Source organism: Phallusia mammillata, chromosome 2, assembly GCF_965637545.1.
Source record: "Phallusia mammillata chromosome 2, kaPhaMamm4.hap1.1, whole genome shotgun sequence".
NCBI classification, from domain to species: Eukaryota; Metazoa; Chordata; class Ascidiacea; order Phlebobranchia; family Ascidiidae; genus Phallusia; species Phallusia mammillata.
The window spans coordinates 24,305,089-24,322,290 of record NC_137253.1 but is presented as its reverse complement, the minus strand read 5'-3'; the positions used below and the strand labels follow the sequence as shown (position 1 = coordinate 24,322,290).

Genomic DNA, 17,202 nt, shown 5'->3' with positions numbered 1-17,202 from the left:
GCAGCGCGAAGCGACCATGGACAAATCTCGCCCGGGGCAATGCAACTTTGTGACGCAGCTCCTTCGATCTTCCCAAATGGAACCGCTATGACATCACGTTATTGCCGTCGCTACATGCTGACTGAATCACCGCGAATTTCGCTGCGTTTAAAACGTTTGAACTTTGGATATTTTCCAGACATTTTTTAATTACATTGACGGCAAACATCTAATTTTGGCGCGGTTGAACAATTAGCTACAACACGGGCCAGAAAAATCCCTTTTCAAATCCGATTCGAAATTCGCTACGTCATCAAACTTAGTGTCGCGTTGTCGCGTTGTCGTCATGTCGTTTTTACCGCGCCTTGGGCAATCCGTCCTCCTACAGATTCTGAGTGATTTGCCTGCGACGCGATATTGCACAGCCAACTATGCGTGCGTCATCAAGTTTGTAAACTTTTCTTCCATCAATGCCTCACTAAAGGACGTAACCTTGCCGAAAAATATTGCCACAGGCCAAAAAATCTTATTTACCTAAACATATACCACAGAAAACCACCTGTACTTTATACGTGAATTTGCGTCAGATACAACGTGAAACCTCTAATTTGCGTCGCGATTTATTCTATTGTTAAATCTTTCCTTCTAAACAAATCCCATTGCAGAAAGTTTTCGCCTTTATAATGAGATATCTGCGGACTTCCAACAACCTCCTGACACAGACAAGTACGTTATGCTTTGAAGGGCTGATTTGGCGATCCTACTACATTGGAGCATAGAACATCTGGTCATTTGTAATTTAGCGCACCACGGTCAACGAACTGGTAATTGTGCCACGATCGCCGCAATTTATACGCGGTAATGTCCTAAATACAACCACGCAAAACGGCCTTTCATATCCCCAACCCCACGCGAAATGACGTAACGAGAGCGATGAAAAACCCTGTAGTTGTCGCTTAATTGCCCAAAGCTCGTCTCGTAATTGCAAGTCGGTTATGAGTGAGCACAACAATCTGCGCATCCGGCTCCTATAATCTCTTTCGTCGCAGAGTTAAATCACGAAAAATTCTTAATTGTAACTTGGAAAATTTGAAAATCGCTCTGACATACCCTAATAGCCACTAAGCGTCTTGTCAATAAACACAGCCTTGAATTAATTGGCGTGCTGTCCGTAATATCGCCCCGCTGTCACGACAAGAACTTCTGCTCGAACTGTTTGATTTCAGGATGTTTTGAGGCTCATTACGTTGAAACCAGCTACTTCTTTTTTCTGCGGTACGATCAAGACTATTTTGAAGGACGCTCCAACTATGTGCAATATCATGCGACGACGTCACACCGAAGACTTTTCCCAGAACCCTGTGCATTTTGACGCACAAAGGCAATCCGATCCGACCCCTTTAGGCTCCGTCCGAGAGTTTATGCCGGCGCGAAGATTTTCGCAATTTAGTCGTAACCGTATTTGTTGTTTTTCGCTTTTTCATTCAATAATTTTATAATTGGGGTTCATGAATCATTGGAAATTTATTGTTTTTCAATGCGATCCATTTGTTTTTAGAGTTAAAAACACTGTCAGTAGTCCGTCTCTATATGATCAACAATGCATTTCACGTTGTGTTACATGACAAGTTGAACTACGTCATTACGCGTTTTTAAGTATTCAGTTGCGTTTTGAGTTTCGGGGCTCAATTTATGATCGTGATTAAGTAATTGTTGACAAAAGCATTAGTATTTCCAGAAAATGTGCATACATTAAGCATGTCCGCAACTATAACGTCCATTCTCTAAAGTTGCTTTTCAAAAGACTGAATTCAGCTCAGAGCAATAAAAAAGCACCATTTGCCAACCACTTTCTCTAGCTGGTTGCGTCATAACCTATCTGCCCAGGAAGTTGAGGTCGTTCGTGGCGTGTTCACGTATGCGTCAAACCCCTTCCACATGCACGGTTAACGGCCCAGCGGATATTACTTCAAATATCATGCGGTAATACTCCACTCACTGCAGGTTTCGTGCTAATAACCAAACTGTGAACTCACCACACTATCTGGCCTCTCACTCACCTCACTTTAACTGTGATGTGACCAACTCGTCGGCGCGTTGGCTACCTTAATGTAAAGATAATCTCGCACAATTTTCTTGCCCGAGGCGGTTCAGTGATGACTGGTCGGCGTTCAAAATTGATTTCGCTTGTTTGTTGTTTCGCTTCTTGCCCACACCATCTTTTTATAGTCTATCCCGTGTGCCTTCACCATGAATCGTTCTCGGTAATTGGTGTGAAATGATTTTGCCGGATGAGGACATGTGGGTGAGTGACATATTATACGCTTCCGGGCTGTGTGGGTTTACAGAAAGCATGATTTTACTCTATAACGACTTTCCGTATTTGGGAAGCATTTCCGATGTTCTTTACCCGAAGATAAAAATGTTTTTTTGTTGTTTTAATGTGTATTCGTCATACTTTAAATGATTTGTCGGAAAAACAGATTCTTTTTTTCCATTTCAAAACTTGACGCAACACCCATTAAAGTACGAGTCATTCTTGACCCACATATATGGTCTTTGTTACACTTGCAATTTTAAAGGGAAATTTATTGACAAATGTTATGCGCTTATTTGGATGTGAACACTGTGAACTACAAAATCGTTTGCACATTTAAGTTTCAACGCAAACTTTATAAAATTGTAAATGAAATTTATAAAAACACTAGGATACTTTCACCCAACTTCTAAATACCCACTCGTTTCGGTACTTTCCCTATAATATTTTCTTTTCTCCCTAAAACCTACGAACGAGTTAAGTATTGAGAAACAGAAAACGGTGCCAATCAATAAATATTCAACCGCCTATCAGCAATGTCACGTTGTTGGTATATGTGGGAAGTTCGTCATCTACTTTGCTCAAGACTTAATTGTTTGTTTGTAAATTTGTAAACAACTTGTACCAGGCAAGATTAGTTGAATTTGGCAGGAAACCATTTTGCATTTGCTGCTCACGCTTACGTTAGTGCGGAGTTGCAAGTGTGGGTCGGTTCGTGCTTAGGCTTCAGAATTATTAACAGGCAAGATAGAAGCGAGAGTTTTTCTCACACAGACTGTCTGGTAGGCCTATTTGCCAATTCTTTACATTCTGTAGACTTAAACAGGTATTCGGCCTTAATATGCCAGTAGTTGGTTGTATTTAATATGAATTAAAATTATGGAGAAGATTTTGGTGGCAAAATGTACCTTTTATGTACTGTTAAACAACGTGAACAAAACTAATATGAAAAAATACTTTGTTTTATGTCTACTGAAGTTTAAGTTGTATTGTGTCAATCTACTAAATGATATCAACGAGAAACAAAAATCTGTTGCTCCCAGGCGACCCAAGTACGATAAAATGTCGAAACGCTTGACACAAATGTCAGATCCTGCGTTTATGGAAAAAAAGAAAAAAATATATAGCCTAATTTCTGAATGAAAAGTTTTGAGGTTTAATGAGATTTTCGTCAATGACCCTTTTTGCAAAACGTGCAAGACTAATAGCTCTAATTTAAGATTGCGGCTCTTTAATGTAATTATTGCAATCACTTTGCCCCTTTTTTACTTCGTTTTTTTGTTGCACTTTTTAATTCTCGGAAATTTGAATAAAAACTTTGTCAAAATAATCTCAATCCTAAAAATGCCTTTTCTCAAAATCCTTCTTGACTATAGGACTCTCATAGGTATTAGCAAGCACCAATGTCAAATAAACATAAATATATTTTGTTCAACGTCCAGTGATGGCTCAACTTTAATCGGATGGATACAAACTGATAAACAAATGCGCACCATAGATCTAGTGTTTTAACATTACAACTGCGGTAACTTACAATTACAATTCTGGAACGCATAATTTCTGCGGCCGCCAACACTTTTCGCATATTCTCAAGGTAAATAGTAAAAGACATTGTTGCCAATTGTGGACGATATAGGTAAATGTGTGGGCTAGCAAAAGCGGCATGTTTTTCGACAGCTCGTGACCATCCACCGCATTTGACCAGTGTGGCAAAAACTGGCAAAGTTGAAGCAGTTCGCCGCTTGTGCTGGGTCATCCTGGCACGGCGGCTGACCGACTCCTGCAAACACAAAGTAAATTCTTATGTAATGTCAAAACTAGTGAGGAAATGTATGTCACTCCTATATACATTATTATAGTACAACAGGCCTATTGAAGGCGTTCAACCGAATGATGACAGTGTCCCAAGCATTTCCACATGTCAAGGCATAGGTTAGAAAAATATAGCCTGCGGTGGAATTAGGAAAATCTACTAAGGTAAGATCACCCAAAGTTTGCTAATTTCTGATAGAACTGATGCGTTAAAAGCGTTTGCGAATATTTGAAAGCAAATTGAGTGAAAATGATGAAGGTTATGGCTATTGGAGTTGGGGTGAGGTTTTATAATAATATAACAATCAAAAAAACTTCTTAGTTGTTTCGTAACCCTACCCCAGTTTTCTGGTAATTTAAATAACTGTGCCCTTTACGACCTAGTATCTCTACCATTAAATTAGAACCCATGACAGAAGCCTTTGGCGCAGAGTTGCAAGCGGGCCCAAAATCTGAGTCCGAACCCGGCCCGAACCCGAAAGTATAAGCCCGAAGCCCGGCCCGAACCCGAAACGTTTTTGAGAAGCCCGTTTAGGCCCGAAATTTTAATTGACAGGTCTATCCACGAAAGTCTTGCAACAAAGTATGAGAAAGAAAAAAGAGAAAGACAACAAACACAATTAACAATAGTAGACAATGGCGTAAACAATATGTTTTAGAGTAGGGTGGGCATTAGGTCAACGCCAGAGACTTGTTACTTAGCTGAGTGATTTTATTTGAAAAAATGGCGGACACGGAACGTAAAGTCAGGCCCGTTTTAAGCCCGTTTTCTCACAAATACCTAAGCCCGAACCCGGCCCGAAAAGCTCGGCCCGACTTGCAACTCTGCTTTGGCGCTCTACCAAAGGCTCGGTGGCGAGCCTACGGAAAGTCAAATCACAAGTACCGTTGTCTGTCTCGTATATTAAATGACTAGGTGTACTATGATTCACATATAAGTTTGCCATAATTGGGAGTCTACATGAACGCTCCAGGGCTCATCACAGTATTGAATGTATATTTATATTATCTCACCTATATTATATCTGGCTTTGCAGCATGTCTCTTGGCAATTTGCTTGCATATAGTCTATCAACACAGTACAATATCCCACAAGATGTCCACATGCTACCAAGTCGCGTGTACCGGCACAGGGACCTGAAGAACACAACCATATGCGTTAACGCATTTTGTAAACAAATAGGTGACTTGAAGCTCGCAACCGTACCTGTCGCGCACTTCTGCTCATTGCATCGTTCGGTTTCGTCAGCAGAACCCTCGCACCCGACATCGCCTGGTGCCCCATGTTCGCATGTTCTGTTTACGTTAAAAAAGCTAGGTCAATATGGAAACATTCCAAGCTACATTATAAGGGACAACGTAAAATTACCTGACGCGAGTCCTGTCGCCGCCACCGCATTGTTTGGAGCAAGTAGTCCATGGTTTCCATGACAACCATTGCACAACACAGTCGCCCAAGTTGCAATTGACATCTCGGGTGGCAAGTCCGGGACACCCTGGTCCTCCAGGCACCCCGCCAATACATGTCCTTCTTTCGGACGACGTACCCGGCCCACAGGACGCCGAACAACTTCCGACGGGAACCCAGTCCCCCCAGAAACCAGGGCAAACTTCAATTTGGCAGTTTTGCGTTTCTTCGGGCGGTTCGGTGCATCCGGCTTGTCCCACAACACCTCCTTTGCATTGTCGACTTCGCTTTTGCTGGCCAGGTCCACACGTTTTACTGCAAACACTCCATTCTGTCCACGAAGCCCATGTCCCAGGGCAAACTTGACTGTTGCAAACTGCTAGCTGTACAGTGTTTGTACCGTGTTGATCTGGTGGACAGTTGGTGGCAGGGGGACAAGTACGACTTCTGCTATGCTCTCCACCGCCGCAAATTTCTGTGCACTGAGACCATGGGCTCCAGTTGGTAAACCCTGTGATTTACGAAGAACTATTTAAAGCAGAGAAAACCAAACTTTATCCTATTTTTTATATAATACAACATACAAACAGCCGCGTTAGTCTAAAACAATGCAAAATTAACTTTTCTTAGGTGAGAATTATAGTACGAACAGATGTACGAGTATTTAAGGAAAATACTTCGTTCAAATCAAGATTACATTACCGAGCTTAACTTTATTATCTCTAGTATATGTAGTACCATTCGGAAGTATCTTTGGGACATGCCTAATCGGACTGAAATATATTGCTATTGTATTATAGCTTAAGTCCTAGTCTTTGTTTCCACTGACCTTCACAGGGACGTTGGTTGCAAGCGCGCGTATTGTGTAGAGCTCCGTTGCAGCCAAATTGGTTGGCGCAAAGTCTCGTCCTGGTTTGAACACCTCCTTCGCAGCTTTCTGTACATTCACTCCATTGCGACCAGGCACCAGGTGGGCCTTTAAATATCACACTGCTGTTTTCACAGATCGACTGGCAAACAAGTTTGGGACTCACCACAAAAATTGCAAGTTGCTTTGCAGTTCTCCTTCGTAAATGGCAACGGATTAATGCAAAGGCCGGTGAAAGTGATAATCCACGACTGACAACCCGCATATAAATCCACACACACTGTTAAATTTAACACGCATGAGATTGTGTTAAACGCAAATATCAATTCTCAGCGGCCTACCTTCATCTTGGCATGGTGTGGGATTGCAAAGTCCCGTATCTGTGGCTCGGGTCGCTGGCGCACAACCTCCAACCCCGACTGGTCCACCGTTACATCTTCTAGCGCGTGTTCTTGAACCTCCGTTACACGCTTAATAAAAATAGTGGGATAAACTTTACTTTACATTGCTGATTGGAAAAAAGCAACTAGCCATACAATGTGAGCATGAAGTCCAAGAGCTCCAGGCTCCCCAGCTGGAAGGACAGGGTTCTCCACACGACTTCGTCTCTTCAAAAGGACCACTGCATTCCGAGTTGTCCTGACATTCACAAAGAAAATGCAAATACTTACAAACGGCACAAGGAAACAAACTATCGTTTAATTGTGCTTAGAGTTGAAACAATTGTAAACCTGTTTTAGGTATTAAGCATTTGAGTTTTTTTTACACTTTTATTACACTGCATATAAAATGCAGGTTTTTAGCTTGTACAGCTGTGTACTTACATTTAGTTTTGATATGCACGTACGCGTGCGAGTTTGCTGTCCATCCACACCACATGTGCGAGAGCATTCACCGTATGCAGTCCATTGGCTCATACAAGCAGGGAAACAGTCCATCGATTCTGACAGTTCAGCTTGGCAGTGAGTCGGGTTGTTAGTGCCAGTGCATTCTCTCGTACGCTGTTTTGTTCCTGCTCCACAAGTTTCTGAACACGCGCCCCAGTTCGTCCACTGTCCCAGTACTAAATGTAGCAAATGAAGGGATTATTTTATATTTTACTTTAGGTTAAAATTGTGAAGACAAAATATAACGTTTTACTTGTTGAGGATTGTTTAATTATGGCTCACGTATACTTGATTTCAGTTTTAGTGCTTTGTGTTCATATTTAAAAGTGACCACTATTTTTACTAATTTTACAAACCTAATACATAGACGTTTCTGACTTAAAGCAAAATAAATATTTACCTGGACATGGTGTATCACTACACGACCGTGACTGCTCGTCGTCTTTACTGCAATACTGTAAACAAGTTCGCATCCGATTCTGCGTTCCACCTCCACACGTTTTAGTACAAGTTCCCCAAGACGTCCAGTTCGAATACTCGGCTGCACGCAAAACGTTTAAATATAGTATTCTAACAAGTGTTACATTTTAGGCTACTGTGTCTCACTTACGCGGACAGTCTTTAACTGTACAAGTTTCTGACTCGGTTGCTAGTCCGGGACAGTCAGCCGCAGATACACCGTTTTCGCAACTGCGTGACCTTGATCTCTCGCCTTCTGAACAGGTTTTGGAACAATCCGACCAGGGTGACCAGGCTGACCAAGTGGGGCACAATTGCACTTCACAATCCTGTACAAATGTCAAGTTTTAGATTACTGACAAGGTTAAAGTAAAATCCGGCGACTTGCTTGTGTGCTTACCATTTCTTCACTGCTTGTTCCCAAATGACATCCTATGTCACCAGGCGACCCGTGCATGCATTCACGTGATCTTGTTGTGGTTCCACCGCCGCACGACTTGGTACAGTCGCTCCAGGGACCATACTCACCCCATCCTGCAAAACATACATATCAGGTTGGTATAGGAATCACTAACTGATAATCCTACAACAAACGGCTTTTCAATTGTGTAGGCTTATTGGCGTATGATTTCAAACCACCTCTAGGAAACGTCTACAGAACAAAAGATACGGACTGGAAACAACCACAGGTATAGCACCAAATATATTTGTGCTGTAGTAATAATTGAAAACTTTTGTCATACGTGGACATTCTTGAGTATTGCAGTCTTCACTTCTTGTTGCTGAGCCCTCGCATCCTATATCTCCAGGTATTCCAAAGTTGCAAGTTCGCTCAGAAGATCTTGTTCCGCTCCCACATGAAAGGCTACAGGCCGGCCAGGGAGTCCAGTCAGTCCAGATTGGACAAGCCTGGCTGTTGCACACCTAAATCACACAAGTAAACCTATATTATATCAAGTTTTGGTCGAAATCGGTTTGTTCGACTTACAATGATCGTTTCACTTTCGCCTTCACATCCTATATCGCCAGGGGAACCGTTTTCGCACGTCCTCGTTCTTCTTCTGTTTCCTCCACCGCACGTGACTGGACAGTCGGCAAATCTGGTCCATCTTGTCCAAGCTAAGCAACACTTTATGTTAAACTTATTCTCGGTGTGACAAACCCACACCTTGAAACGTACATGGACAGGGTTGGGTTTGACAGTTGCGTTCTCGGTCAGCATTTCCAGTGCAACCTCCTTCACCCGCTGTGCCACCAACACATTGGCGAGTTGACCCTTGCACCGAACCACCACACGTAACAGAGCATTGGCTCCACGGTGACCAGGCGTCCCAAGTTCCGCATTCTACCACGTTGCAATCCTGTAAGTTAACATTTTTAATGGTTGGTTCAATAACGACAAAATTGTCGTGAAAGTATAGTGTTTACACCTGTATCATAATGCGTACGCAATGTTCTACTGTACGCCACCACGCTCCAAGTATACTAACCGTCTTACTAAATTCAAACAAATTAGTAGCTTTAGAATGTTATTTTTTCAGGTTGTTCTCGCAATCATGAGAAAAAGCTCAACCTCTAGAGGTAGCAGTAAAGTCCCAAACGCATTTTTTCTAGATATATTGGACTTTACATATTTCGCTCAACAAAAGCAAACAATTCTTTGTTGTAGTTGTATCTGTAATTCAATCTGCTCGCGGTACTGTTGCATGACTTGATAATACGACAAAACCCAACTTACCTTTTCCTGTCGATTACTACCCAAGTGACAACCAACATCACCAGCTTGACCATGTTGACATTCGCGACTTCTGCTCGTTCTGCCGCCCCCACATGTCTTTGTGCAGGTTGCCCAGTTTTCCCACGGTCCCCACACTACAAAAGAAATTGTGAATTATACATCTTTTAAATATTACGTTTTTGCTTCAAAAGAAACTAATGAAAAAGACTTTGGAAATACCGCGTGTCAGGATTTTTTAATTTTTCACTCTGCCTTTTTGCACTTACAATGTTTAAATTGGAAAAATACATAACCATATAGCGTAATCATATACTATGTTACTGTTGTTAATTGAATACGTCAACCGGGCCATGCAATCAATTGGGATTATAATAGTAGATCAAAGTATAGAATTTATATCTGTCACCTGTTTTTAATACAAAAGTACTTTTCAAAATCAAACATATCTTACCCGGACAGGCTTGTGTGTTGCAATTCCTTTGTTTAAAGTCTCTTCCAGAACACGAGGCCCCCGGAACTCCACCATTGTTACAAGTTCGTTCTGCGCGCTGTTTTCCGCCTCCACAAGTTACTGGACAACTTGACCACTCGCCCCATGGTCGCCACACAGGACACGGGTGAACGTTACAATTTTCAATGACAATATCGCTGCCTTCACATCCGATTTGACCAGGATTTCCATTGATGCACTCACGTGTTTGGTTCCTTTGGCCTCCACCACACGAAGCGCTACAGCTCGTCCACGATCCAAATTCACTCCATACTAAATTACAAAAGTTACAGGTTCGTTAGACACCAAAGAAGTATACCAATTCAAAATATGACTTGTTTCAAATAGGACGAACTAACACGCAAGCGGTTGTTTCGGTAACAAATATCCAGCTTATGGCGTTTTTTTACTGGTAACACAGATTCACAAGTTTTTCTTAATTGAAACAGGCGAGTTTCTACATCCATGGTAATTTTTCTCAAACTAAAACGAGTATTTTGCGTGTAAGTGTGGTGCAGCAGACATGAGGTATCTGGTTTTAGTCTTAATCATACGTCTTGCAGACAATACGGTTTGCATTACGGCAATCACTAACTGCCAGGATGGATTTTCCTGGTGGAAGCTTTTAGGCCAATGCGAGCAAGACAATTTATATCAACATCGCAGAAAGTGTGTTCTTGAGAATAAAACCTACCCGGACAGGCTTGCGCGTTGCAATCCCGTTGCCTGAAGTCTCTTCCAGAACACGAGGAACCCGGAACTCCACCAATGTTACAAGTTCGATCTGCGCGCTGTTTTCCACCTCCGCAAGTCACTGGACAACTTGACCACTCACCCCATGGTCGCCACACAGGACATGGGTGATTGTTACAATTCTCAATGACAATATCGCTGCCTTCGCACCCGTTTTGTCCCGGGGTTCCACCGATACACTGACGAGTTTGATTCCTTTGACCTCCACCACACGAAGTGCTACAGCTCGTCCACGACCCGAAGTCACCCCATACTAAGCAAACAAATATGTAAGTTAATAAAAGGACAAGTAACACAGAACCAAACTCATTTAAACGACATAGGCTCAGAATTTTATTAAAGTTATTCTGTTGGTTAACAAAAAACAAACAGAAACCGACGTTTAAGATAATAACATTCATTATACCTGGACAGTCTTCACTTGCACATGCCCGAGATCGTGTTGTGTTTCCAATACACTGCCCAGTTCCAACTTCCCCATTCAGACATCTGCGCGATTGTGATTGGGCCCCTCCTCCGCACGTAATCGAACAGTCCGACCAATTGCTCCACGAGTCCCAGACGGCGGCTTGAAACAAAACACATGCGTCAGGTCAATGTGTCCAACTCAACACTGCAATGAGTCCGCAAGGCAACGACCTTACGACTTATATGCGTTTTAGGCAATGGCGGGCTTCAAATTTTTTATCAGCCGGTTCTATCACAAAAGTCATATTTTTCAGCCGGTTCTGTTACAAACAAATCAATTGACAGTAACCAGTAATGCTAACCGGTTCGCTGATCTCATAAAATTTCATGAGACGGTTCTATGGAACCGGTGCGAACCGGCTGAATCCCACCACTGGTTTAAGGTAAATGTTCTGAAGCCAAAATAGTTCAAGACATGCAAGGTTGAAAAATCTAAAGGTTGGCAAATGTATATAACTTACTAGGTTGTGTACCGCAGCGCTTGTTTTTGTTGATGGGTATTTGCGTGTGTTCGCTAATCCAGCTTTCAAAGTGCTCAACGTTGGTGTAAACCCCATATACATCTGGTCGAGCACATCCTTTTCCGAATGATACTATGCCGGCGACGTACCACTGACAGGAATCGCAACGTTGGCAGAATAAACCGCCTCCGGAATCCCCTGGTTATAAAGAAGCGTTTGTATTCAACCAATTTATGTATTTTTAAAAATTGCTACCCCATTAATAAGCCATTGCTGTCAGGAATAATGTATAAATGAATATTGCTGTTCCAGCATAATAAAAACTGCTAGAAGAGTAATTCATATTTATTGCTACCACATGTTCAGTTAATGGCATACGCAAATTTAGGGAAGTGAGTTATTACAGTACATCTTATAACTTTATTACTGTGCACGTACCCTGACAAGCGTCCTTTCCACCACTTTTATGTCCTGCGCAAAACATGATGTTTTCATCCACTGGATATTGTGTCTTAGCGTAAACCGGCGAGCAGGTACTTGAGCTCACGACGGGAAGATCGACCTCTTGCAGAGATTCGGCGGCTTTGCCTCTGTATTCTGTCAGTACAAAACCACTTTAATGGGTGCTTTAAATTACTTAATTCCTGCGACACAGTAAACTACCGTATCAATTTACTTAATGCGTACACATGTGTAGTCTCGGTCCAATCATGCAGCACGTGTAGTCTCAATTTGGGTTAGACTACAGCTATCTGTAGAAAATTTATTTTGAATACGTACCAACTGTCCCGTATCCCACAGCCCAGCACTGTGTTCCCACTGTGGGTTTTTCCCCATTCGGCAGGCATGCGGGATGGGCAAACTCGCCATATTCTACGGGATGACTTAAACGGATGAGAGCAACGTCGTTGTACGGAAATGTTTCTCTTTTCCAATCAGGGTAGAAAACAACCTACACAATGGAGCAAAAGTGATCGTTAAATACTTGTTGCACATAAATTAAGTTTAACAACTTTAAGTTCTGAGCATGCGATTTTGCCACATACCTCTACCCCGTCGCGTTTTTGTACGTGCGTCTCCCGCGCTTTTGGTTCCACAACCCCAAACGAAACTTTGATGACTGACCGGTTAGTTGCTTTTCTGTGTGAGCAGAAAATAAATAAATCCAGAAATGCCTTCACCGAATAACACATATATCCACAAATAGGCATATAAACAAAGACAATTATCTCCTAGCTTACACAGTAGCGCACTCTCCAAAAATAAGCATATGTTTTGTTTTTTATGTAATTGAGTAAAATTAACGGGTCAAATCCGATATTTAAACCGGTTTTTAAATGTCAAATTAATTTCTTCATTTTCGGGCATCTGAAGCAATTTTAATACCGGTATGAATCACAACACGGTTTTTGTACAAACCCAATTTGTGACGTATATTTTTGCTTTGATCAGGAAAACTTATTACGTTATGAGCTGTTGTCCAGACATCTTGGTACACTAGTAACTAACACTTACAGAAAGCAATGTCCAGCGGTTAGTACCCAATTGGCATCAATCAACGTTCCTCCACACAACGTGCCGCCGTCAATTAAGATGTAAGCCTACAGAAATAGAAACAAAGTTGCTTATGACGGGTTTCATCGAAAATTGGAACATGTGTGCCATGCAAACATGCAATTTGTTGTCTGAAAGTCGGTATGTTTTTATAATTAACCAAATTAAATCGGAAAACAGCCCTTTACAGCTGTCCCTAGCACATGTAAACACATGATGTTAGGTTGTTACTGAAATTAATTTCGTTTAAGGCGTACCCCCAGGCCCTAAAACGCAAATATAGCATTTCTACGTAAACCTAACCTTCAGATTTCACCAAACTAGCCTCGAGACACAAACTTTTACGGCCAACATGAAATGATCGAATTTATTTGCCACAGAAGTGCGTGTTGTTGGCGGTACATTTGTCTAATCAGCCGCCTAAATTAACTGGTTGGACACATACCTGCCATGGCCACCTTCCAGCGACGGCATTCACTCCACCGACGATCCTATCATCATTGGTAAATCTGTCTCTTCCACACGTGTAATCTGTGTCAAGACAAACAAATTGTTTTAAGGCCTGCACGAAAGTGAAATGGTCGTTTTTGTACAGCAATATGTTCAGCAATGGTTTTGTTCTTGTATTTTCAGCTGACATGAAAAATTTAACTATACTTTGATTCTTGTCTGTACATTTACTTTATTAAACCAACATGCGAATGTGAGGTCGTTGACTCTAAAACAAATTCAAATGAATTCAACCCGAAACCTACATCGTAATCATTCCGCTGCAACAACATTGTTTAACGTAAGTCCTCGATTTTGGTCCTATTTGTCTCCTACAAACTTCCTAATAGTCATAGACAGTTCACAGATTTTGTCCAATTCTTAAAAGCAGCCTGAAACACTTACTTGTCGGCGATGACCTACAGCACTTTTCACTTTGGTAGCGGTTCAAAAAGCCCTGTGTGACGGCGCAATTTTCCCTTGAACAGAAGTAGCTGCCTCTCTGGTTGACACAGTAGGGATGCTGGATATCAGTGCATGGATTGTCTCCAGAGCATTCATTAATGTCACTGCACGAAATCCCGTCCAACTGCAGCTCGAAACCCGCAAAACACGAGCATTCTTTTGTTTCGTTGACGATTTGACACTTATGCTGACATCCACCGTTGTTTGTTACACACCTGGCTGTAAGGCAATGAAATTGAATTTCAAAAAAGTATAATGGTGTATATCCAGTGGTGGAATTCAGCCATGTCGCACCGGTTCTATTGAACCATCCCATGCAATTTTATGAGATCAGCGAACCGGTTAGCATTACTGGTTACTGTCAATGGACTTTTATAACAGAACTTTTGTGAAAGAACCGACTGACAAAAATTGAATCCCACCGTTGTGTACATCTAGACGAGCTAAGGACATATGCAGCAAATATTTTACAACTCTATTGATAAAAGCCACTATAAACTAAGTTATTATTATTTAATTTACTATCATCGTGCTGATTGGTATTTCAAAAGAAAACAACACGTTATTGTTTTTTATATACGTCTCGTTATGCACATTTTGCCGTCCTCAGTAAATAAACAGAAGAAAGATGGATTTGGGGACTGTGAAAAAACGACATTGAAAAGAGACAATTAGGTTTAAGCGGCAAATGGCAAGGTGGCATCTACGACGAGGAAATGTCTCTCTCTCAAGGGTTTGAAATAACATAAAATCAAATTCCAGTTGCTTGCATAATGTACTTACGGTCCACGGATTTTGTAAATGGACAGGTGCCACATGTGATTGGACATCCGCTTTGCATCTGTACCTTGAAGGTGTCTTGTGTGCAAAGATGCTTAAACTGGCCGCACCATGCCAGCTCCGTACATTCTGCAAAACATACACTGCTATTAGTTTCCCATACATTTTAGCGTTTCCCTATAAACAGTTAACCAATTGTGAAATCCTTAAATAAGCCAAATTTGTTGGGACGCCGAGAAGTACTTATAAGCCATTTCCGACCAAACGAAAAACGGAATTATTTCCAGAAAAACAAAATGATTATGTTGTTTTTACAAGCTACTGAATTATAAAAATCGAATCCTAACCTTGCTGGACTTGCGATTTGACAATAGTAGAATGAAGAATAAAAACCAGAAACGCCAAGATGGCCCTGCAGAAATATGTTTCATTGATAAACCGAAGAAACATTGCAATAACTGCACAAATTTTATTTCCCTTACCATTTGTCTAATATTGTCGCCATTTAATTTCCACGCATTTGTGAAAGACTATAAATTTCCTAAATCCGATAGTCCTAATGGTTTCCTCAACCTGTTCAGTTTTTTATTAAGCTCAGTAGCAGTAAAGAAACCTGCACACTAACAAAACTTTTTGCTCTACAAACTTTTATAATTGAAATCCCGCGGTATGGCGACAGACTGGAGAACAACAATCGTATCGGTTGGTTTGGTTCCGATCGGTCGCCTGGGGCCATTGGTTGGCAACAAGTCCTTGCGCGTCATTTTACGAAGAAGTCCACAGCGAAGCATCACCGACTCTTAACCGAGTACAGATTTTGCTCTGGTGACGCACGTACTGACGTCACTTGCCAATTAATTCGTTAGCCTTGTGGGTCACGTCAAAGGCGCTATTAGGTGAGTTTGGTCAATTGCAGTGTTTTGCGCCTCGGTTATGTTACAATTATCACCACTCACTTGCAAGGCTTATTCCCGGAATACATTTTTCAATGCCGCAAGCAGTCGCCATAAAACCTTCATTATCATTTCTGTTGTTTTTCGACAGAGAAAAACGGTTTCTTATTTCCCATGGTTAGGAACAAGTGTCAGAGATTGAAAATTTTGGAAAATGTCTAAATCACTGTCAAACTAAATGCTGTTATCACTGTACAGAGTTTTGTCGGGGTTATTTTTTTACTTTGCAAAAGTACGCACTGCTGGATTGCAGAATAACCCCAATGTACAATTTAAACAGAACCCCTTCAATTTGCAAGTAGTTTACACAACCATACTTTTTTTATTCAGTCTGCAACAAAAAAACGATTTGTTTGTTTGCGGTTTTCGCGGAAGGGGAATTTTGCCGATTCTGAATCACGTTTCAGAAATAATTTGAAGGATTTTCCCGCTTATGGGCTCGTGAGTTGTTAGGAAATGTTAATGATAGTTCACTTTGACATTTGATTTATATGGCATGATCTTCAAAACACTTTGTATTTTTGTAGAAAGGTTACAAAATCGTATTATCTATCCAACACGCAAATTTTCAATGCAAGCTTACACTATTATAACTTGCGAATAAGTAGAGATATAGTCTAGACTGAAACCAAATCCCGTAACAGGAGCATTGCCTGCGATAACCGTATTTTTATATCAGCAGAATTCGAAAACCCAGCGTAAAGGCCGACCCAAACAAAATGATTCAAATTCATTGTGAAATTACATTCTCCAAACGGTCATATGTGTGTTATCGCGAAACGGCAAAACATTATGCTTTGCGAATTTAAACTTAAAACAAACAGAAATTTTCAACAATTCTCTATATCGTTGGTATGGTCAATCAAAAACATATGTAAACAGTGGGTATAAAGTTAAAAGCAGACATAATTCAAAACCAAATTCAACCAAGCGTTTTATGTACAACACAAACCAATCAACTTGCCCTACGTGCTCTGTCACATTATTGACATCTCATTTTCTGAGTCACAGAACCAACCCTCGGACGCGGCATGCGAACGAAAATGCTGCCGAGAATAAATTACAGCCTCGTCACAGCGAATCCCAAACGGGCCTTGCGCCCGAGGGGTGGCCCGTGACGTCACTGTATCGCGCATTCTGTGTCACAGGAAAGATGGATAACATGACATTGCGATTAGCCCGTGCGATTTCCATATCCAGTAATTGTTTGCGGTTCGACGAATTTTTTAATCCTTTAAAAATTCCATGTTCAATCATAAAACGTTTATGAGTTGTCATACATTGTACCACGTTGCAAACTTAATCATCAAAAAAGGACGTT

The 17,202-nt window shown here is 41.4% G+C and overlaps 1 protein-coding gene across 1 annotated transcript; it reads right to left on the bottom strand.

The window, feature by feature from the left end:
• Positions 1-3,702: 3,702 nt before the first annotated feature.
• Positions 3,703-15,683, bottom strand: LOC145215199 (SCO-spondin-like). The gene is made up of 29 exons (XM_080083865.1): positions 15,411-15,683; positions 15,276-15,340; positions 14,932-15,057; positions 14,089-14,367; positions 13,640-13,725; positions 13,156-13,241; positions 12,687-12,780; positions 12,421-12,592; positions 12,079-12,237; positions 11,641-11,838; positions 11,118-11,279; positions 10,653-10,964; positions 9,920-10,231; positions 9,469-9,602; positions 8,911-9,091; positions 8,719-8,849; positions 8,474-8,654; positions 8,131-8,264; positions 7,882-8,059; positions 7,672-7,812; positions 7,209-7,447; positions 6,921-7,023; positions 6,726-6,854; positions 6,551-6,664; positions 6,346-6,492; positions 5,478-6,027; positions 5,316-5,404; positions 5,123-5,245; positions 3,703-4,076 (listed from the first exon to the last, which is right to left on the bottom strand). Exons 1-29 carry the CDS (start codon positions 15,431-15,433, stop codon positions 3,946-3,948), a joined length of 4,779 nt encoding a protein of 1,592 aa, XP_079939991.1. The 5' UTR covers positions 15,434-15,683; the 3' UTR covers positions 3,703-3,945.
• Between the last annotated feature and the right edge of the window lie 1,519 nt (positions 15,684-17,202).

Coding starts and splice junctions, on each gene's coding strand:
- LOC145215199 (XM_080083865.1), bottom strand. CDS start 15,433: ATGGCGACAATATTAGACAAATG. Junction 8,060..8,130: donor GAACAAGCAGTGAAGAAATG/GTAAGCACACAA, acceptor ACATTTGTACAG/GATTGTGAAGTGCAATTGTG. Junction 5,246..5,315: donor TGAGCAGAAGTGCGCGACAG/GTACGGTTGCGA, acceptor TGTGTTCTTCAG/GTCCCTGTGCCGGTACACGC.